This window comes from Onychostoma macrolepis, chromosome 21 (genome assembly GCF_012432095.1).
Source record: "Onychostoma macrolepis isolate SWU-2019 chromosome 21, ASM1243209v1, whole genome shotgun sequence".
In the NCBI taxonomy this organism is placed as follows: Eukaryota; Metazoa; Chordata; class Actinopteri; order Cypriniformes; family Cyprinidae; genus Onychostoma; species Onychostoma macrolepis.
Window position 1 is genome coordinate 17,119,174 of NC_081175.1, and position 23,313 is coordinate 17,142,486.

A 23,313-nucleotide genomic window follows, 5' to 3' on the forward strand; every position below is an offset into this window, starting at 1 on the left:
ACTGTATTTGCTTTTCTGAGACCATATAAGATGCCTGAAACCACTAATATGGGATTCAAAAACCTGGAAATAAACAAATTACAAAAATGTTCAGCGTTATGACGTAGAATGAATCATTCCTTATCCTACTGCGGTGGTACATGTCAGATGTTCCCCATCTAATCTGAACTTTATTTGATTGATCTGATTGTTGAAGAGAGGGGATCACTGCCATTGTCCATCACATTTATTTACCTATTCCAGTTAGTGTTAGTAAATGAACTCCCCCGACCCGCTGGGAGGAAACTCCCGTTGCTTTAGCCCATCACAGCAGGCTAGCTGAGCAGGAACAAGACAGTGAGAGCAGAGCCCCCGGGGTTAGGTCAATTCCATTATCAACGATTGAATTGGCTTCCTGTGCCGCACTGGGACAAAAATACCAGCTAACGTGCAGCTCCAGGCTGGTTTGCTGGTTTCTATAAGTGAGGAATATGGTAAAATGACAGCGTGAGTGCTAGCTGCTTAACATAGCAGTATAAGAATGAGAATAAAATTATGTTTGTTAAGTTTATAAATTAAAGAAATAAGGCAGTGACCAAATATATTATATATATATATATATATATATATATATATGGATTTAATCACAAATGGATTTATACATATATAAATATTGTGTTATATATCAGTTCAAAGATATGTGTGTGTGTGTGTGTGTGTGTGTGTGTGTGTGTGTGTGTGTGTGTGTGTGCATACACATACACACACACACACATATAAATTCTAGTAAATTTGTATAAAAATAAATCTAGATAGATATTTTCAATTTCAATAAATTCGTTTTATATTTCAGTTTACAGACACCTACAGAGTTTATCATAGACACATACAGTATATTATATATATAATATAATTAATTACATCTTAAATACTACATATAAAATATAAATATAAAAATTTATATATAAAACCATACAAAAAACATAAAAATAAAAAAGTTATTTTAAATTGTATTACAATTTCACAATATTACTGTCTTTTGATCAAATCCCAATTATTTTAAACCAAATATCAATTTTTGATTCGAAAAAATTTCAGATTTATTGATGTCATTAACACACATTTTATCCAACTCTGAAAAGGAAAGTGGGAAAGATGGGACTTGGATAGCATCCAAGTGACCGCAAGTCAATTTTACTCCCTCAGACCTCAAGTATGCACAGACGTCACATTTAGGTCATGCCACTCACAACTTAAGACTCTAGAACATAATGTATTTCTTTTCCAAGTATTTCTGTCAAACTCCTTGCACTTCCATCATATTACCCTCTTGGTTTGGCCCATATCGTCGCTATAAAAAATCAATTGTAAAGCTGAAACAACACATTTTTCACTGACAGAGGACTGAGCAGGAAGGGCGATTTAGTTTTATTTTCTCCAGTTCCTGTGTCACATTCCAGTGCGCACAGCCAAAGGCAAGTGATATAGTGGAGCAATAGGATTTAGCTAAACTGAAGGCCATGAAAACACTCTACCACAGGCCTAACATTCATTCATGTGAGAGCTTTAGTTCCTGCGTCAGGCCTTTCGAAGAACAGGGTGCCAAAGGGTAAAGTACATTTACAAAACACATGCAGAAATGAGACTTCATTTTTTTCAAAATGAATAAACACGTACTATTAGACACATTTTGCATGCTTTTTTGCTCATTAATTAGCTGTTTGATCGCAAAAGCTGAAAATTCGACCCTTCTTCCTCTCCATTGGGCTTTCTCTGAACCGTGTGAACTCAAGCCCTGTGCCGTTTGTCTCCCCGGGCAGCTAGTCCTGTCACGGACCACAACCGATTACTCAAAGAGTGCCACAACTGTCTCTTTAATAGTGTCATTTTTCATCCCAAGAGCTTCTGCTCTCCTGTCTCCTCAATCAGGAGAAGCCATTAATTGAAAACCCATTGAAAAACATCTTATCCTAAAGTCTCCTCCATGACTGATGCATTGTCTAAATCAATTTCTCTGTATACAATTTGGAACGTTTTCAGACAAGGACTCAAGGTTTGGCTAGTTAGCATGGCCCAGTTAACCCCTGCTGCTAACCAGTGTTATTTCAGTATTATTTATATAATATTATTTTGATTACCTTTTATTTTTATGGATTCAGATTTCCTTTTCATTTTAGTTTATTTTAGTAATTTTGTTGTGTTTTTCATTTTTTTAAATTATTTTTAGTGTTATTAATTTATGCTTATGTCAGTTAGCTGACATTTCAATTTTTTTTTCTAAGTTTATATTTTTCATCTAATATTTATAAATAATAGTTTTTTAGCTTTTAGTTTTATGTTTTTAGTTTTAATTCGAGTAATTTTGTTACGTGTTTTTGTCATTTTATTTAGTTATTTAAAATATTTCTATTTAATTAAAATTGATTTATTTATGTTTTACTGTTATTAATTTTAATACTTCAACTCAAGCTTATTTATTTCAGTTAGCTGCCAAGACAACTTTTTTTCTTTTAAGTTTTAAGTTTATTTTTTTTAGCTGTATTTCAATTACAGAAACAATTTTTCATAGTTTTAGTCAACAACTAATCGACAACCATTCAAAAGTAGCCGTATATGGGTAATATATTGTAAAATACTCTTTTGAGGTGCCATCAGCCAATCAGTGCTGAGACTGATTAGTCACATGACGTTTATGGATCAGGTGACTGGCAAAAAAGTTCTCTGTTCTTATAAACAAGATGGTTTAGATTGAATATCAGTGTCACATGCATGCAGCTGCCATTGAAATGAATGGGAACGCTAATAGATAATACAAGTTCAATCCAACTACATACTGAACATCCCAAAATAAGCATGACAATTATGACTCGTCTTACCACAAGGGGGCTCAGTGACATTTTAAACTCCATTTTAAAACACATTTAAGTATATTACAGCATTTTGGCAAATATTTTATGCAAGGGAGTACAAAAATACCCATTGTTATCATCCTCTTGGCAGCATTAGAATCATGTGCTGGACGACAACAGTATCATCATATTGTTCCTTAATCCAATCTAGCACATGTGCTGCTGATCGCTCTCACTGAAGCCACCCAATAGGATTGTCTTGACAATTCAATTACTTGGCAGAGTCCTTCACCCAGACTGACGCCAATCGCGTGTCAGCTGTTAAAACAACTTAACAGTGCCCATGTTATTAAGGTTAGCTGAAACAACTTGAACACAACCCAGTGCAAAGGACCTTAAGATACTTCTAACAAGATATGGACGCTCATCATCACATATTTGCCAGGTGCCAAAAGATGAGCAACGACTGGGGACAGCGGAAACTATGTCTGTCAAAACGCACAGCAACTTCCAGCACATTTCACTGACTCACACAGCTGGGAAATATGGATTTAGAACAGACTGTTGAAGACTCAACAAAAGAGCTCTTGTTATTGTGGCCTTGCTTATATCTTGGAGCCCGAAGAGCAGATATTTGAGTCTTTAAATATTTGAAGTAGTCTCAAACAGTTGTACAAAGCAAAAAAGTAAAACCACAAGCTTCCTTTTAACTATGTATTTACATATAATGCAGCTGTTTTAATACTAAAATAATCCTAAAATGTAAAGCAGCGTCTGGTTTCATTTCGTAAATGCAGATTAAATAGTTTCTTATAACAGACTTGCTTACGTCTACCAAACATCATTTCCACAAAGCAACAATTTCTTGTTCATTATTTTTGAGCTAGACTGAAACCGAACATTCATCATGCTTACTTTTATGAAGTGTCCAATTATTCTTATTGTCATTTTACAAACTACACACCGCTCTGAAGCCATTTGTAATGATGTATCTCTGAATTGGCAGTGGCGCTGTGTTCTGCATATTTTCAGATTAGCATTCGTTCCAATAAGATTACAGTAAGAACATTACATTCAAATCTTTAATAATCCATCAGACAGACCAGGCAAAAAAATGTGAATAAAACAATAAATAAAAAGAGTGATTTTCGATTGAAATGAATATGACTAAAGCCATTATTCTTTTCTTATAGTAGATGTGACAACTAATTTAGGGCTTATATGATTCAGATGTAGTTTTTGCATCATCCAGGAAATGAAAATGACAGTGAAATAGTGAGGTTTACGGTCAGTAATTAAGAAAATATTTGTACAGTTTGTATATTTCCTTAAACAATAGACAACTGCATTGTTTTCAACATTGATAATAAGAAGACATTTTTTCATCCGCACCAAATCAGCATATTAAAACGATTTCTGAAGGATCATGTGACACTGAAGACTAAAATAATGGCTGCTGAATATTCAGCTTTGTCATCAAAGGAATAAATTAAATTATTTAAAATAGAAGACGTTATTAATTTAAAATAAAGTTATTTCAAATTTATTTTACTGTTTTTTCAATCAAATAAATTCAGCCTTGGTGAGCATAAGGGACTAAATAAATGAATACACACTGATCCCTACCATATATATTCTCAAAAAATATACACTTTATATAATAATATAATTGTATGTTATAGTTATAATATTTCTATTAATAAATATATATTTTAAAATGAAAACATATTACTGCATAAATATTCTTCAACAGATGGTCAAATTTAAAGTTTTTCAGATGTTACCAAATACCAAGGTCACTGGAAAGCTTTCTTGCTTTTCTTTTTTCTAGCTTTCTTACACACTGGTCTCGGGTGTCTTACCTGTTTTAAAGGTTTCGGCATACCAATTAGTCTGTTTGTTTCGTAAAAGCAGACATGCATACTGATATTGTTTATTTGTTATTTCATGCACTCTTTTGTCCTCTGAGACAGATAGGCTTTATTTTAATGTCCACAAAACCATGTGGTCTGCATATATTCTCTACTCCTCATGCCATCCAGACTTTTTAAATGAATCAGTAATTGATGTAATTGATTGCTTGTTTATTGCTAGTGAAGGTGTTACTTTTCTCTTTCCTGTCCTGCCCTGCCCACTGATCAGCTTACACTAACTTGGCCAGATGTGTTTGCTTTGGCTTTTTATCGTCTGTTAGGGTAAATCAAAGACAAGGTCGTTATTTAGCCCCTGCCCCCCTCTCGTGATGCATCTCATCAACATCCAGCTCTATCACCCTCCCTCTTCATAGTAGAGTCATTACCTCCAGCAGTACTGAGTCATACTGCCTGATGCAGAAGCTCTCATCAAAACAAACTGCAAGCCTAAAAGCTCTTCTGTCTGGGACCGAGGGCACAGTTAGTTCAAGCTGCATCATTTGTGCAAGCAATAAACAAGTGAGAACAAAACACAAGGCTTAATAAACATCCCAAAATAGCTACATGCTTATATTCCAAGGTCATTTTACCTTTGACCTCTGAATCCCAGGCAGATGTTTGCTGCCTCTCACTTGAGCTCAGTTTTCTGGCATGTAAATTGCTGCAGGTTGTTACACAGTGATTTGGTGTTTTATTAGCTTACATATGGGCACTTTTATGCCTCAGCGGTTGATTTACATTAAAATGATCTGACTTGCTTTTTCTTATTTTTACATGAAGATCTTTGAAGCTCTTCCATTCATCCTCCACCTATTTTTGCTATAAAATGATATACACTACAGTTTAAAAGGTTGGATCATTAAGACTTATAATTTATTCAGCAAGGACGCATTAAATTGGTGACAGTAAAGATATTTATAATGTTACAAAAGTGTTCTTTTGAACTTTCTATTCATCAAAGAATTCTGAAAAATGTATCAGTTTCAACAAAAATATTAACTGTTTTCAACACTGATAATAATAATGATTTTTGAGCAGCAAATCAGCATATTAGAATGATTTCTGAAGGATCATGTGATCATGTGAAGCCTGGAGTAATGATGTTGAAAATTCAGCTTTGCCATCACAGAAATAAATGATATTTTAAAATATATTCAAATAGAAAACAGTTATTTTAAATTCTAAAAATATTTACAAAATATTCACAATATTACCATTTTACTGTGTTTTTAATCAAATAAATGCAGCCTTGGTGAGCATAAGACTTCCTTAAAGACATTTTTAAACATTTTACAAACTACAAGCCCAATCATCAACAATTTTGCCCCTTTTTTTTTTGTTTGTTTTTTTTGGATAGTGTACCAAAGAGATAACGGTGTTGGTGATAAGCATGCAAGAAATGACATGCTTGAAATTATTACCATTTTGTATAATTTTGTGTATTAAAGATACATTAAAATGCAAGCTAGCAGGAGATTTTATCTTTTTTTTTTTTTTTCTTAAATATCAAATAAAAGCTGATTTAATGAAAATTAAGCCAATTTCTTGGCTCAGAAAAAAAAACAGTTCTGAAAAAAGAGAGAGTTCTTCTGTAATGTATGGAGAGTGTGATTAGTGGAGAGATTTTATTTATTTATTTATTATTTCTTTGTATAAAAAGGGGGTTGGGGGTGCTTAACTATACACAAAAATCTCAACCTTAGTTTTCTGAGGTTTTCAGATGAACACTTTCAACTGATGAGGCACATGCATGTGAGGAGAAATTCTCAGGAACTAACTGAAGGTTTCCATGGGACAGAGTACAAAAACACCCTCAACAGGATGAAAACAACACCTCAGCAAGAACACACCACCTATGTGACAGATTCTCAAGAGGAAGCTCACCAGTCAAGAAACAACATCTGCTTTCCCCGACCTCTCTCACTCTGTTACACTTTCTCTTGCTATTATTTGCCCTCTGTTCCTCTTTCTGCACTCCCCAAGAGGCTGAGATCATCCAGGACAAGGTTGCACCGTGTGACTGGACAAAAATAGAAAGACTGGCCTGTAAAGCATCTCAACTGCATGCCAATCTAGTAACATTTAGCTAATAAATCGCAACATCCTGCTCTGTTTTTCCTGCCTATTATTGTTTCTTTCCACAAGCCATCATAGTAAAGGAATCTTCATTGCTTCACAGTACATCTGGTCCATGTAAATCTCAGTTCAGACACTTTAAAGTCACGTTACTGGAGAGAGAGAGAGAGGGATGGAAATAAAAGAGTTTGTCTTCTTTGACACACACAAAAATCAATCTTAAACAAGATATATTTACTTGAGAAGCAAAATTCATTACTGTTGTCAGATAAATGATCTTGAATTGAGTTTATTTATCTTAACCAACTGGCAAATGAGCTGAATAATGACACAATTGTCTTTGTAGAGCTGCTTTATGGCAGAATTTGAATATTTGATGAAGTTTGCATCATTGATTCTGTCATTTTCAATCTGTATTATACAAAGAGCTACACAAATAAAGGTGAATAAAGGCAAACAATTGTATTGTTATTATTGAGCATGAATCTAACAGTGAAGTTTATTCTTTAAAACATAAATAAAAAAATTAAAAAAATATTAAGCTTAATTGACAATACATTTTCTGAAAACAAGATTTATCCATATTTTTTATTGTAATTTTAAGAATAAATCTAATAAAATGTAGAGAGGTGCATGCACAATGAATCAAACAATCAAGCAATTTTTCACTGGCAGTTGTAAAAATAAATAAAATAAAATACATTTTGTAGTAAATAAATCAGTTCAATCATATTTTTCTTATCCCATTGGTAGATAGTTGTTTTATTTAAGCATAAATCAAACAAAAGATAATGAGGTTTAAAAAAATAAGAAGGTTAGTTTAAAAAAAAATCTTAATATTCTTAAAATGCAACTTTATATGGTAAAAAATCTTAAAATAATAATGCTTAAATGATATTTGCAGTGAATGAGAGAGATGAAGTGAGGTGAATAGGTGCCAGAGCTCTGATCTCTTATGTCTGCTTCCTCTTCTCACACAGAGAGGGAAGGCTTCCTGTGTCTGGCATTTGTCACCACTCCTGAGCCAAGGGGAGCTTGAACAGGAAATGAAGGGACACCTTTTTCTGCCACCCAATATTGTCTGTCATAACCGCTTCATTCTAATACTTGCCCAAAACGCCTACATATCAAGCGCGAGTGTGTTTGTTTCTTCTTTCCTGATCGTTTTCTATTACCCTGTCCAGCTGTGACCCAGCTGCTCTGTCCTAGATCATGAGACCCGTGAAGAGTAAACTGGAAACACGCTCGCAAACAGCAGGACTCGTGTATCGCCGCTGAGCTGCTGTGCCCGTTCATATTAAAGTACATTCATATGGTAATGTCTCCATGACCTGCATATTCAAGCAATGTTTTGGTGAAAGCAGCTGATTTGCAGGAAAAATCTCCTTAAAGTCTTATGTAAGTCACAATCCCACTGCTGCTCAATAATGCAGCGCGTCTGGCTACAGAACACATGTACTGGGGTGGCAGAGAGATTTTAAGAATGAATGATTGGCTCAGTAAACTCGCCAACTCTTGATGCACAATAGAGGATTTCTTGTGAAGAAAGCATATTTTTCATATTCCATGATGGCGGCGAGTAAGGACACATTAAATTGATTAAAAGTGGCAGTAAAAACATTAATAATGTTACAGAAAATTTCTAAATGAATGCTGTTCTTTTTAACTTTATAAACATTTTTAATAGGAAGAAATGTTTCTTAAGGTACCAAATCAGCCAATTAGAATGATTTCTGAAGGATCATGTGACAATGAAGACTGCATAAAATTCAGCTTTTCCATCACAGGAATAAATTGCATTTTGAATTGTATTAAAACAGAGAACAGTTAGTTTAAAATTGTAACAATTTTTTTGATCAAATAAATGCAGCCTTGTATAAGGGATAAGGTACCTGTTGTACAATGAGTGCATTTTGTGTTTTATATAGCATTTACACTGTATATAATACTGTAAAGTGATTCTGTGCAGGTTGAAAATAGTAAGGTTGGCCGTTGCATGCTGACAAAAGTTACACATTCAGATGAATCCTTAAAATAGAAAACGTGAGCTCTACCCTCACAAACCACTTATCAAAGCAGCTTGAAGTGATGCTCTGTTGCTAAGTAGCAGGTAAAGCTCGCCCTCTTATGCACCCAAGCAAACTGAGATAGGAGACGCTTAGCACATGGAAAGCTATCAGGGCTACTGCTCTGCTGTTACTCGGCAGCAGGGAAAAATGAGGTCAAGATATGCAAAATGTCTCAAACGAATCCTCTGCAACAGGAAGTCTGCTTTGACAGCACATGCTGATTTTAGTTTATCGTTAAATGGCTGATTTGAAAGAAATGAAGTGTTACTATGAATCTATCTGGCACTTTTTACAAATAAATCATTTACATAAACTTTTTTTTCATCAGTTGGTCAGTGAAAGGAGATGCTTTTTTAATAAAGTCCCTGCAGTTGTTGCAACCTTGTTATCAAAGTTTCAGATATGTCTATGTACAGTTAAAACCCTGATTTGTGATTTGTATTTTCTAACAATATGCATTAAATAAATAAAAAAACTGTATTCAATAAACACAATGTATCAAAAAAAGAGATGAGTAATAAAAATGCATCCTAAATTAAACTAGTTAAACAGTAGGTTATTATTATTATTATTATTAATGATCATTGTTATTACTAAGCATAAATCTAACAAATTTAGTGAAGTTTATTCTTTAAAACAAAAACATAAATAATAGAATAAATAAATCACAAATTTTAAGAATTAAAAAAGGATTAAAAATGCAGCCTAAATTAAACAAGTTATGTATCACAATTATGTTCATCACATAGTAAAGAAAAAAAGTTTTAGGAATGGTCCATTTTTTGTAATGGAAAAAAACCCTGCAGTAACAGGGTGTGTATAATGTGGGACGAAGCAAAACGTAATAATAATAATAATAATAATAATAATAAATTTAATATTAATTCAATAGATTGTGTCAAAATTTTAAAAAAATTAAAAATTAAAAAAATTAATTGTTGGCTACAGTGAAAAATATCAAATGTATCTAATTATTAGAGAATACCTTAGATAAGGAAATTTGTGCCATCCAACGTACTTGTTATTAGGATACAGTAATAATGTTAAATCGAGTCTGGACCTAATAATCTCTCCAGCCGTGTTCATGAATAGGGTGACACAGTCATTTAGTTTGTGCTGGGCTGGCATGTTTTAATCGGTTTACACAACAGATTAAATCTAATGAGGACTTGTGTAACCAGACAGAGGCAAAATGTTAACACGTCCACAAAACAGGTTCTATTGGCATAGATTTTTCCGGAGGGCATAAATCCAATAAGAAAGATTACTCCCACAGAAATAATTACAATAATGATTTGATTTTTTAACACCGGAAACTGCATAATCTAAGACTGCTTGCTAATCTGGTACATCATCCCCCCATCCGATCATGTGACTTGTGTGTCTGGCGGGGGAGGGAGGGAGGAGAGGAGATGATGTCATCTACAAAGATATGATCACAGGAGATGTGAGACCTACTTCCATCCTCTGCATCAACAAAATCCTCATCACTCAGCACTGACATGTGACACAAACAGCACGCAAAAGGCATGAATAATGATGACACTGATGTCTGAAAAGCAACAAACGACTGTCTGCCCTGAATACTTCATCGCACTCTTGCATTCTCCAATCATAACACAACTTGCAGTATGTGACACTCGTGTGGGGACTACAAGGAAAGAGTCTGACCGCCGCTTTCCAGCATCGAGTCATATATGTGGGGCTGAAGAGGATTATGCTGCATTCCAATATTTAATACAGCACTATGGCTATAATATAGTATACATACAGTACAACCAGGGAACCTCGTTCCCTTTGCACCTGAAATGTCGTGTATTCTCTTAGAAAAATCTCTTTTTATGTTTGGCTGCTTGGTTTGGGAGAGGGGATCCCCACTCCGTCTTAAAGAGACAGTTCATCAAAAAAAAAAAAAATGACTCACAAGGGTGAGTCATTTACTCACCCTTGTGTAGTTGTGGAACACAAAAGGAGATATTTAGGAACATCAAAGCTTGCATCTTGTCTGTACAGTGAAAGTGAATGGGGACTGCCGTGGTCAAGAGCAGCTTGAACACTGAACAAGTTAATTCCTTTTTTATTCCACACACGCACACAAAAAAAGGAAAGTCATATGGGTTTGGAGCGACCCGAGGGTGAGTAAATAATGCAACCCAGGCTTGGAAAGCGTGTCTCTACCTACATTTGTTTGCAAAACTCCAGCTGAAATGAACACTAGTGGCAGTAAAACACCAACAACTTTTATGCCTTTTCACAGAAATTATGATTACAGGGCCAGATTATCAATTAATAAAGACTTATTTTCACGCAGTTCCTTGCGCAATAATATGTTACGACCTCAAAACACTTTTACCATAGTGCATGATTTCTAAACTAATTCATTTTGTCACATAACCAGCTCCATGTGTGACTAAGTATGTATGACTTTTTTGCTGTAGTAAAATTGCTCGGTTGCCCACCTGGTACAGCACTGCAAGTCCCATGAATGAGTCACGATTAAAGAGCACAAAGATTTGTAGAAGCAAATTATAATGGCAAAGGTTGCTTCAGTAAATCCAACAGACCATTAATCTTCCAGACATTACAGTTCCCAACTGCCACGATACATGCAACAGACAAAATAATAAAATGTTGCCAGATTCATGCTCATGTGTTTTGGATAAAACTGAACATGTTTTTAGCACCACTCACTGCAAAAAGCAACGCAATATCACTCAATTTTGCAACAGACAGATTTTTTCAATCTGCCTGGGTTGAAATAATGGTAGAATTTTCATTTTTGGGAGAGCGTTTCTTTTAAATAAAGCCTGATTGTAAATTAGAAAAGACTGACTTATGCCGGTAAAGTCAGGTCAACACTTCACCCGTGTCCTAACCCTCATCCTGTCTGGTTACACGCTACTGCTTTGCTTATGCTTATGCAAAACAGAGCGTTTTGAATGTGGATGGGGCGGATGTTGCTTCCGGAGATGTAGACGCGTGTGTGTTTGTGTGTGGGTGTGCGTGTCATATGACAGAGGATTAATGAGAGGGCGGTGAGCCATGCTGCTGTTGGTCAGAGCTGAGTTAGTCTGAGGAAGCCACAGTGTGGAGGCCTGTCCGCTGGTTTTAACATGCTATGGAAATCAAACAAATGTCTGTGGTTATATTCAACAATGCAACAAAGAAAGAAGCAGCTACTGTTGCAGCTTTGTCTTTTGGAATATTTTAAAGTTGGTATGTGTAATTTATAATAATACTCACATTCCGACCAGCCTGACACAGCAACACTGGCTCAACCAATGGCATCAGTTTGGGGCGGGGCTATTGGTTTGACTGGCCAATGTCATTCAATCTGGTGATGCTAATAGTGCACATTATCATCAAAATGTGATTCAAAAAATGGCTTTTTGAAAGAGTTAGTCTGATAAAGATGAGTCTGTCTTTATTGCTTTCATAATGAACAAACTGTTCAGTGCAACTGATACTTCACAAAAATGTTTCTCATAACTTCTAATGATCAAGATAAAACTTGTTTGACTTGCATATATCATATAGGGAACAAGATGAGCTGTTTCCTCTGAACACAGTGACTAATTGGGTAAACATCAGTATCACTACCCAAGTCCTTAACACACATTACTTGTGGCTTTGCATTTCTGCCCAGTCATGAGGGCATTGATACTCATCAAAACACAAGTTTGCCCAGCTGCCTTTGTTCTTCCCTTTTTAGTTTTGAACAGTCACAGTTTAACATGTCCTGAGCCAGAGACACCACATTATGTCAAAATCCGATTTTTCAGCACATCTTCAAAGGGATAGTTCACTGAAAAACTCATTTACTCACCTTTTTGCTGTTCTAAACCTATATCACTTTCTTTTTCCTGTGAAACATAAAAGAAGATATTTTAAAACAAAACTAATTATTTGAACCCCACTGACTTCCATTGTATGGCCAAAAAAAAAATAAAACCTTCAAAAAGAATAACTTTTGTGTTCCACGGAAAACAATAAGGTTTGGAACAACGTAAAGGAGTGTAAATGATGAGACATTTTTCCATTTTGGGTGAACTATTCCTTTCTGTCATTACATATTTTACTGTGTTTTTACACTTGACTCTCCAAAAAGGATGAATCATATTCTGGGATAGCGATGTGGTGGTGATGACACATTTGCTTAATAGTGCAGAAGAACGTTCTGGCCTGGACCTTTATGTTGTTGACACTAAAGTATTGCACAAAAGATGCTTGAAAAGCTAATCATCAATGAGCAAGAATGAACATGAACAATTAAGGAGTGAACTTAGTGGGCTTGCTGGGTTTGAATATCTTTCAATGAACTACCCAGTTAGTTTTCCCACTAAAACTGATAACATAAATAAATAAACAAACAAACTACTCTCTTACTCTATAGTGCCTTGTCCTCTTGTCAAATCTTCCAAATGTTTGTGTACGGTCAGTAAATGCAACTGCCTAGTAACGGTCATACAATATATCACCATTGAACTAGTATGTTTAGTATGTTTTTCTTAATCCTTCTATCCCTAAAATAAATAACTCTAAAATAGGTATTTAGTGTTTTTCGCATGTATAGGTATGTATGGATATATTATATTAGTTAAAAGCGTTAACCTTAGTTAAAAGTGTAAAACAAATCATCATGCATAGTTGGATAGCAAAATAAACAGGCTTATTCGTTTTCATCCTTGAAAACCACGAACAGAACAATTCGTTTTTCAACACATTTTTAAATGGATGGTTCACACAAAAAGAAAATTCTTCAAAATTATTAACTCACCTTCATGCTGTTCCAAACCTGTATCACTTCCTTTCTCCTGTGAAACACAAAAGAAGGTATTTTAAAACAAGCAATTTGGACCCCATTGAGATTTTTCAGAATAACTTCTTATGCGTTTCACAGAAACAGAAAGTCACACAGGTTTATAACGACAAAAGTGTGAATAAATTATGTTTTTAGGTGAACGATTACATATTTTAATCGTTTTTACTATCACCTCATATGATACAAAAACCCCCACCCAGAATCTGGCACAAGTGACAGTCTCTGAGCTGGCAAGGCTTTATCAAAGGGAGCATCTTCCAGTTGTACACATAGGAAATGGCTTAATTGGGTTGAATATGTATGTTTAATGAATCATTTGGAGGCAGAGAGCACATGACTCTTGGGTGGGACCAGTATAATAAGGTTGATCGTGTTGAATCCTGTGACTCATATTCCATACCCCAAGACTAAACCGCTTCCTGTTTGTCAGACGAGTGCGGATGGTACTACATGTGAAAAAGCATCGCTATAATACCCAGAATATAACGTCCTATTCTCCTTACTGTATAAACATGCATGAAATCAGCCTCACTCCCAACCCACTATCAATCCTCACACATAAACACACATCACAGAGGTGGTGGCGAGTTTGACGTCAAGCGTTCGGCTCAAAGTGGCTGCTCCTCCCCTGCGCAGTCACCACATCATCCTTTTGCAGTTTCTACATGTGCCATCGCTCCGTTGCTATGACAGCTATGATTTACCCAGAGCCCCCGTGAAAGCACAGAGTACTGCACACATGCACTGAGCTGCCATGGCTACTCTACTTTCTTACTCTGAGACATTCATAACTCATATAAGCCTATGCATTCTCTACAGCATGGGTTTTCAAACCTTTTGACGCCACGGAATATTCATTTAGAAAGGCCTATTTGTACTATGACAAATAAAGAAATTGTAAATATGTGCAAAATATAATCTGGAAAATATTTAGGGAGTTCACGTGAACATTTTGTCATTGTTTACTCACCCTCAAGTTTTCCAACCTTGTATGAGTTTGTTTCTTCTGTTGAACACCAAAGAAGATGTTCTGAAGAATGTTGCTAACCAAACAGTTGACGGTAGCCATTGACGTCCATAGTATGGAAAAAACACTATGGAAGTCAATGGCTACCAGCAACTATTTAATTACCAACATTCTTAAAATAATATTTTTTTGTGTTTAACAGAAGAAAGAAACTCACACAGGTTTGGAACAACTTGTGGGTAAGAAAATGATGACAATATTTCCATATTCAGGGTGAACTAACCCATAATTTTTTTGTCTTTTCTATTTATAGATAAAAATAGTTATCTTATCTTAAATATTTTTAGTCAAATGAAACAGTAATAATGTCAAATTCAGTAAATTGTATATTTATTATTAATAACAGGCTACATGTTTTAAATATTTAATAATTAATAAAATATGTGTTTATTTTTATTTATACCGTTGTCCTAAAATTCCCAGGACTGCAGTTTAAAAATCTTGGTCTGGATGTGTTCAACATATCATGTAATTTTGAAACCTATATATTATTCTCTGTGAAGAGGAGAAAACAGACATTTGAAACATAAGACTGACGCAATAGACACAATCAAGAAAACATTTTGGCACATTAATAAACAGACTAGACTAAAATCACTTAGCACTTAACAATTCTTTAACACGCCACAATTGCTTCAGATGGTGTAAGTGAATTGTTTTCAACCACAAATGAATGCAAAGCCATGCGTGTTCACAGCTTTGCAGGAGCAGAGGGGGGAAGGGAGGATGTGTCATATGATAACATTAACACATCTATTGGATAGAGAACCTTCCTCTCTGTGCTCAACTGAAGCAATGATGGCAAAGCACTATGCAAATACAGGAGTCTCATGAACGAGCTTGTGTTAAATCATGCAAATATTTTATATTCGAGATCCGGTGGAACTGAAAAGCATGTTTTAAAATGTAAAACCATTCCTTCAAATCCACACATAGTATATGGAAGCAATTTAAACATGTATCTCCATAACTTAGTTTTAGATTTAACTTTGATTAATCAAAAGGCAGAAATACTGTATTTTACACATGCCTCACTACAACTAATGTAATACAAGTGCCATTAGAGCTTGATTTTTTTTTTTTTCAGCTAAAATCATATTAAATGTTATGTTTAAAAAATGTTTATACCATTTTACAGATGATGTCTGAAATATGTAAATCCCAGGAGAAGCTCAGCTCTTTCCTGTTAACCATGTTAACTAATTAACTAGTGGCTTTCTTAAACCTACGAGTCAATAAAGAACTCACCCTCATGTCTCCATCAAATCAGACAGCTTCCCAAAACCCCCTGTAAGGAAATGATAATTAATCAGAGCAATAATTAACTCTTTACACATAGAAAGACAAGAGCCAAAAAACAGTTGTCAGATCATTATTGTAAAAAATATAATATTGCCAGATGGCAGTTTGGTGACACTTTGCAGTTCCTATTAACACATTATTTCATTATAAAACAATTGTGGACCCTGGACCACAAAACCAAACATAAGGGTCAATGTTTTGAAATTGAGATTTATACATCATCTGAAAGTTGAATAAATAAGCTTTCCATTGATGATTTGTTAGGATAGGACAATATTTGACCGAGATACAACTAGCTATTTGAAAATCTGGAATCTGAGGGTGCAAAAAAATCTAAATACTGAGAAAATTGCCTTTAAAGTTGTCCAAATGAAGTTCTTAGCAATGCATGTTACTAATCAAAAATAACAAGTGTTGATATATTTACGTTAGGAAATGGAAAAAATATCTTCATGGAACATGATCTTTACTTAATATCCTAATGATTTTTTGGCATAAAAGAAAAATCGATCATTTTGACCCATACAATGTATTTTTGGCTATTGCTACAAATATACCCCAGCGACTTAAGACTGGTTTTGTGGTCCAGGGTCACAACTGTATATCAAGGTCGTACAAATTCTTTGTTACTGTAAAACGTAGGCTACTGACCATCAGGTGGTAGCTACAATGGAAACCACGTGCATAAAATCCACCAAACATACAGTCTATTCTAGGCTACGTTACATTATTCATCCAAAATAAAACCGTATTCTCAGCTATACTCACACAAAGCACCATAAGGGTAACCACGCTAAGAAGTAAGCACTAATTAAACAACAAAAAATAAAACATAAAACACTTCAAAGTACATAACTAACTGCAAAAAATAAGTACTAACTAACGTTAGTGTTTTCAACAAAATGTAAACAAACCTGATGGTTCGCGCAGGGAATTATGGGAACTCCCTTCTCATCAACTGCAGTCCGACTTTTTATTTATTTATTGTTTGTGTAGTGCTTTGTAAAATTTCACAAAGTATTCCGGTATAAATGTGTGTATATATATATATATATATGTGTGTGTGTGTGTGTGTGTGTGTGTATGTATTACTGTATATATATATATATATATATATATATTTTACAGTCACTTACAGTTAACTAATTTTACTATGAGTTTTTTTAATATTCCATTAAAACTGTACACTGTTTGAACGTCACTTTCCCGTAGGTGTATCCATATGTTGTTTACCTTAGATATTAGTATTTAAAGCAAACTGTTTCGCCATCTTTAGTGGGAAATATCTGCTGGCTGATTTCTGGTTTAGAGGAGGAAGGCGGTCGCCATCGATCGTCGCAGACTCTTATGAATGAAGAGCGCTTAATGAATGGAGCTCGTAGCAGACGTCATCTCCATTGTGACGTCGCGATCCTTTTATGGCGCGCGCGTCTGAAGCCCATTCATAAAACGGAAAGAGAGCTGCCCGTGGTAGTAAAGCTCTCAGGAGGGTAACACAACATTACACTGCGCACTGGCAACGCTGGATTTGACGTATTGTTGTTATTAAAGCACCATTTGACCGTGACCAGTCCCCATCGCAGAAGGAAAATGGTCACAATGGACGAACTTTGTGAAATGGATTGCAGCGTTTTGAAGAGGTTGATGAAGGACGACAGTGCGAAATGTCTGCTTTTGGACTGCAGGTCGTTTTTAGCGTTCAGCGCCGGTCACCTCCGCGGTGCGGTAAATATTCGCTGTAACACGATAGTTCGGAGGCGAGCGAAAGGCTCCGTGAGTTTGGACCAGATTCTGTCCGGCGACGATGAAGCGAGATCCCGTCTGAAATCAGGGATGTACTCCGCCGTGATCTTGTACGATGAGCGGACCTCCGATACAAACACTATGAAAGACGACAGCACAATCACCCTCGTACATAACGCTTTGTGTAGGGATACGTTTAGGACAGAAATATATCTGCTAAAAGGTAAATTCACATCTACACTACACAAAAATCTACTGTGCTGTTGTATTTCTTAACTGAAATAAAGCTGCCATGCTCTGAGAAAATAGGCTATCTGTTTTCATTGTGGTTAAATCTAGTAGCGGGATAATGATGTAATGTAGATTGCCATTTTCTCTGCTGGAAAATCCAGTTTAAGATAACGTTAGTAGCTGTTTTTTGGAACACGCTGGTCATTCGCTGCTTGACCAGTTAACATGTTCCAACCTGACCACCTAGAAACCAGCTCCCATGTTCTGAAGAAACCTGGATCAAACGATTTTCATCACAAACCAACTATTTAATACGCTTCACATTTCTTTTATAGTGATTCATGCATTTTATTATTTAGTAGGCCTTTTGCATTGTGTTAAATGTATTCAAAATGTCATGAATGTATGGCTTGTCTGAAAAGAGTGGGCCTCATTTCGGAGTTATATAAATGTGAAATGAAATATATATGAAATGTAAAAATTGTGTTCAGGTGGCACCATCTTTTAAGTGGAATTACTGAATGCATCCTTTGTGACCTCGATAAAATAATTCCATTGAAATATAAACTAGGGCAAAATAAAATTCTGTTTCCTGATCTTGTTGTGAAAAACCAGGTTTCTTTAAGCAGGATACAGTTTGAGCAAAAGTATTAAAAATATATATATTTTTCACTTTCTAGGAGGCTACGACAGATTTTCCACACAGTATCCCGATTACTGTTTGAAAACCAAAACATTGGTAGTATCCAGCCCTCAGTCCAGTGTGGAGAGCAGCTGCACCTCCTGCGGAACTCCACAGCATGACCAGGTAACTACATAAGCGGCAGTGGATACTTTGAGGTCAGCTAATGGGCAGCATTGTGTAACATTAAACGTCCTGTTGACTGCTGTCATCCGCTGCTCTTTCCGGCTGATGTAGCAGTGCTTTAGAGTGCGTTCGTCCGGCCTTCCTCTGTGATAGGGGGTGTACTGTGTCAGACACTCCAGTACGCTTTAGTGTTGATTCCCACATTGATCATTTCCTGTCTCTACAGCTTGTTAAGCAGGCCACCAATGACATAACAGGGCCAAATCAATACGCATTTCCAGAATAAATAAACTGGACGTTATTAGCTTGACCTTTTTATAGCAAACAGAGGTGTAAGTGGTCTGATGCTGTAATCGGTTGCAAATGCTTTTGATAATTTATTGAAAGGGGCCTGTGATGATTAATGGACAAATTAATACAATTATTTATCTTTTAAATTATAAATGCATTTATTATTATTATTATATATTAAAATATATTATTACACTTTATTTTAAGGTGTCATTGTTACAGTGTAATTATACATTTAAGTACTGAGTAATATTAATTAACTACATATATGGTACTTACTATATGGTTAGGGTTAGGATTAGGGTTACATGCATGTAATTATGCATAATTTATTGTTATTATAATAGTAAGTGCATGTAACGTGTAACAAGGACACCTTAAAATAAAGTGTTACCATTATTATTATTATTATTTTATTTTTTTTTACATCTATTTAACACCTTTATTAATAATTTATTTTTTGTCGCTTTTTTATTACAGGGTGGGCCTGTGGAAATCCTCCCCTTTTTATTTCTTGGCAGTGCTTTCCACGCGTCTAAGAAGGACATGCTAGATCGTATGGGCATTTCTGCTCTGTTGAATGTATCTTCAAATTGTCCGAATCATTTTGAAGGGGATTACCAGTATAAGTCTATCCCGGTGGAAGACAACCATAAGGAGGACATCAGCTCTTGGTTTATCGAAGCCATTGAATTTATAGGTATGTTAATTATTATATTATTATATATATAATACAGATTTTTTAAAAATGCATATAGATTTTGTAAACTTTTGGATGGTTAGGGTAGGTGTAACCGTCGAGGTGTAAATTACTCTTGGTTGTTATGGCTCCTTTCAACTGCAAATGACGTGCAGTTCATCAGCAATTAAAACGCTGATCTGCATTGCAGAGCTTTTACAACAATTGCACCCTCCTTTTTAGTCTTGCATCCATTTCAATAGCTCATCTTGGTCATTTATGCATGTAGCTTGAAGAATTTGAATGCGTAGAGTTCTTTGTATAAATACGATGATGAAAATTGAGGTCTGCATGTCATAGGTGCAAAATATGGGTTGAATGCTGCGGTATGGGTGGGTCTTCCTCATAAAAGGGTTTCCGTGACTGAGTGAGGGGGGGGTTGGGAATCCTGTATATCCAATTTCAGCTCAGCATCCTCTGCACTAAAGCAAGGCCCCCAAGTAGGCTTGCCGCATTTGATCGCACCATCCTAGGTGTGTGTATGTGTGTGTGTGTGTGTGTGTGTGCATGTGCTTGTATGTATGCGTCAGAGTGCAGAGCTTAGGGACCAGAGTCTGACTCATCCTCCATTCAGGGGTGCCTTGATACTGGAGTTACCTCAGATCTGGGTGTGTACGCCTGTGCAAAGGCGTATATGCAGACAGTTAAGTGAAGAGGAAAACGTAATCCGACTAATGTTTGGATATATGTGCTTACTCTCCCTTTGTACCATGGACATGTCACTTTTTTGTTAATTAGCAGCTTGTTAGCAATGGCAGGAGGTGTCTGTGTGTACAACGGTGTGAAATCCACCCCAGACCATTTTGTCTGGGTGTTGAGTGTTTGTTGTCCAACTGTGACTGTCAGCTTTGGGTGAATGTGTAATTCTCAGTTCTGTGTGTATTTCTAGAAATGCATTGTCCATTTTTTTCAACATTGAGAGGTTATAATACCTACAATCATAGCTCATTGTATATAGCAAACTGTTAAACTAGCAACAGGGATATTATTATATATAATTATAATACATTTTTTGTATTAAGTTTTATTTTAGATTTGTTTGTTCATACATTTAATTTGGATCTTTTCAAAAATGACTATGTGATTGGTTGTTTTACATGTCAGTCAGAAAGCCTCCTGTTTGATTTGATAGGCTTGGGAGATAATTAATTCAGGCCATCCACCGTCAATAGCAAATGCGAAAACTTAAGTATTTTCTCTGTAATTTAATAGTTTCGTTAGTAATTTGGTCACCTTTCATACTTTGAGTCCAGTTTTCTCTGTTTTGCAATATCCTGTCATGTTTCCTGCACCATTTTCAGAGGTGACTCTGCTAAATCTCTGTAATCTCTGCTAAATTTAATATATAGTGTAAATAATAAAAATAACTAATAATTATGAATTCTGTATATTTTAATATTATAATTAATAATTGTATTGTTTATTATTTGTAATTGTTCCTATGACTTCTAAACCTGCATCAAAATGTTGCAGGCGTCAGCTTCACAGTAAATGCAGTAAGATGACTCATGTCTGAGCTTCATCTGTGCTTAACTAAACTCTCTGCTCTTTCCTCAGACTCCGTCAAGGATTCCAACGGCCGTGTTCTGGTGCATTGTCAGGCTGGCATCTCACGGTCAGCCACTATCTGCCTGGCGTACCTGATGAAGAAGAAGCGGGTGCGTCTGGAAGAAGCCTTCGAGTTTGTTAAACAGCGGCGCAGTATCATCTCCCCCAACTTCAGCTTCATGGGTCAGCTGCTGCAGTTCGAGTCTCAGGTGCTGGCCACTTCCTGTTCTGTAGAGGCCGCCAGCCCTTCCGCCACTCTCGGCCCCAAGTCTTCCTCCACCCCCAAGTCGCCCTTCATCTTCAGCTTCCCCGTGTCAGTAGTGACACACAGCCAGTCCAGTAGCCTCACCTACCTACAGAGTCCCATCACAACCTCGCCAAGCTGCTGATACAACACGAGACTCTAAAAAAACTGCAAAAAGGGTTAATTTCTCTGACGTTCTTCACTTGGCACAATCATGTGGTTGTTCCAGCTGAGCTGCAGCTTAACTGGTGACCCATCCTCATATAACTCACCCTGCGGTCTTCACCATGCATTAATATCAGAAGAATAAATCGTAATATCCTGTGGGGACGGTTCATCTCCTTCATTTCCTGTGGTTCACTTCCAAAGACTTCACGATTGGCCGGCAGGGCTGGTGGGAATGAAGTACAGGAGGTCCTTGGACCCTGAGAGGTTCTTTACACTGCGTTTGGACTTCCCATTTATCACTTCCTCTCGCTGGCCTTCCTCAATTCCTTTAATAGAGACGGTCATGACCTTTGGCAGGAAGTGTCTTTCATTTGCATTTGTCAGTGCCTTGTACAGAGAAGGTACACAGACACTTTCACAAGATGCTCACGTCGCCTTTCCTTCAGACCGAGACATTCAAAGCATTTCAATCTGCAATACTGATCCGTTCCTCTCACAGATCAGAGCAATAACCTGATTCTCCTTCCTCCCAGTCGCCACCAAAGCACTGTATGGTCTGTTTTCTTTTGTTGTATTGTGTGAACATGATTTGGTTTTCTTTGCTAGTTTGTACTGAGGAGATCTTGTGAATTATTTCTGCTGTATGCCTTACCAACAATGACTTCCACACGGAATGTTCTCATTAATAGACTATTTAAGGAATAGCGTAAGATAATACCAGGTTATACACTGAACCTTTTTACACTGGAAGTTGGGAATGGGACGATTGGGAAGCCACTTTCCTATGAGTCAATTTGTTTTTAATATTCCCCTTTGAGAAGCTCTGTGAGGGAAACATGCCTTGAAGAGTCCATATAGCAGCTGGTATGTTTATGTGTGGGAACCTACTTCTTTTTTATGAGATCGTGGGATCTTTTATAGCACTTTTAAGTGATGCAAAATTGATTTGAAGTTCGTTTTGCACCTCGTCAGAATTAAAGTTGTAACCGAGCAGCGTTTCCCACTCTTTTTTGGCATATTACGTGGTCTGTTTGTCTGTCAGTCACTGATGAGATGAATGCAATACTTTTTACTGTAGCCTACTTGTGAAATGTTATTGTCTGACTATTGGCAATATCATTCAGAGGGTTACGATTTTTTTTTAATTCTATACCCTGTTCTGTTGTATTATATGTACATTTTATTTATCTCACGATTGTCATTGTTAAATATAAACCGTGTTCTTTAATGAAAGTGTGTCGTGATTTAATTGTATAGACGAAGAAAAGCAACGGATGATGAATCATATTTTGCTTTATAGGCCTGTAAGTAATATTGCAATCATTTTGTAAAATGAATAGAACATGAGCCATCTCATTATTTCTTACATGAACTAAGAAAAGATAGAAAAGAATAGCGCGCGCTATTATGAAGGAGAAGAGAATTAGTATTATATCTGATAAATGAGGGAAGGATTATGAATAGATTAACTAGAGGTGGGTTTTGAAGATCCACAGCGCCTCCT

General features: G+C 36.0%; 2 protein-coding genes across 10 annotated transcripts in view; one reads left to right on the forward strand and one right to left on the reverse strand.

Moving 5' to 3' along the window:
- Nucleotides 1-17,012, reverse strand: part of si:dkey-247m21.3 (5-hydroxytryptamine receptor 4) — a 70,802-nt gene extending 53,790 nt beyond the window's left edge. For 5 of the 9 annotated variants that reach the window (XM_058758846.1, XM_058758845.1, XM_058758842.1 and 2 more), the window contains exons 1-3: nt 16,952-17,012; nt 15,984-16,023; nt 13,664-13,700 (exon numbers count right to left, since the gene is read on the reverse strand). The gene's annotated coding sequence lies outside the window, so the exon portion shown is untranslated. The other 4 variants (XM_058758841.1, XM_058758840.1, XM_058758839.1 and 1 more) reach the window with 4 other exon arrangements.
- A 487-nt stretch (nt 17,013-17,499) lies between these two features.
- dusp4 (dual specificity phosphatase 4) lies at nt 17,500-23,042 on the forward strand. Its single transcript, XM_058757173.1, has 4 exons — nt 17,500-18,003; nt 18,692-18,819; nt 19,591-19,810; nt 21,407-23,042. Exons 1-4 carry the CDS (start codon nt 17,628-17,630, stop codon nt 21,784-21,786), a joined length of 1,104 nt encoding a protein of 367 aa, XP_058613156.1. The 5' UTR covers nt 17,500-17,627; the 3' UTR covers nt 21,787-23,042.
- The last annotated feature ends 271 nt before the right edge of the window (nt 23,043-23,313 follow it).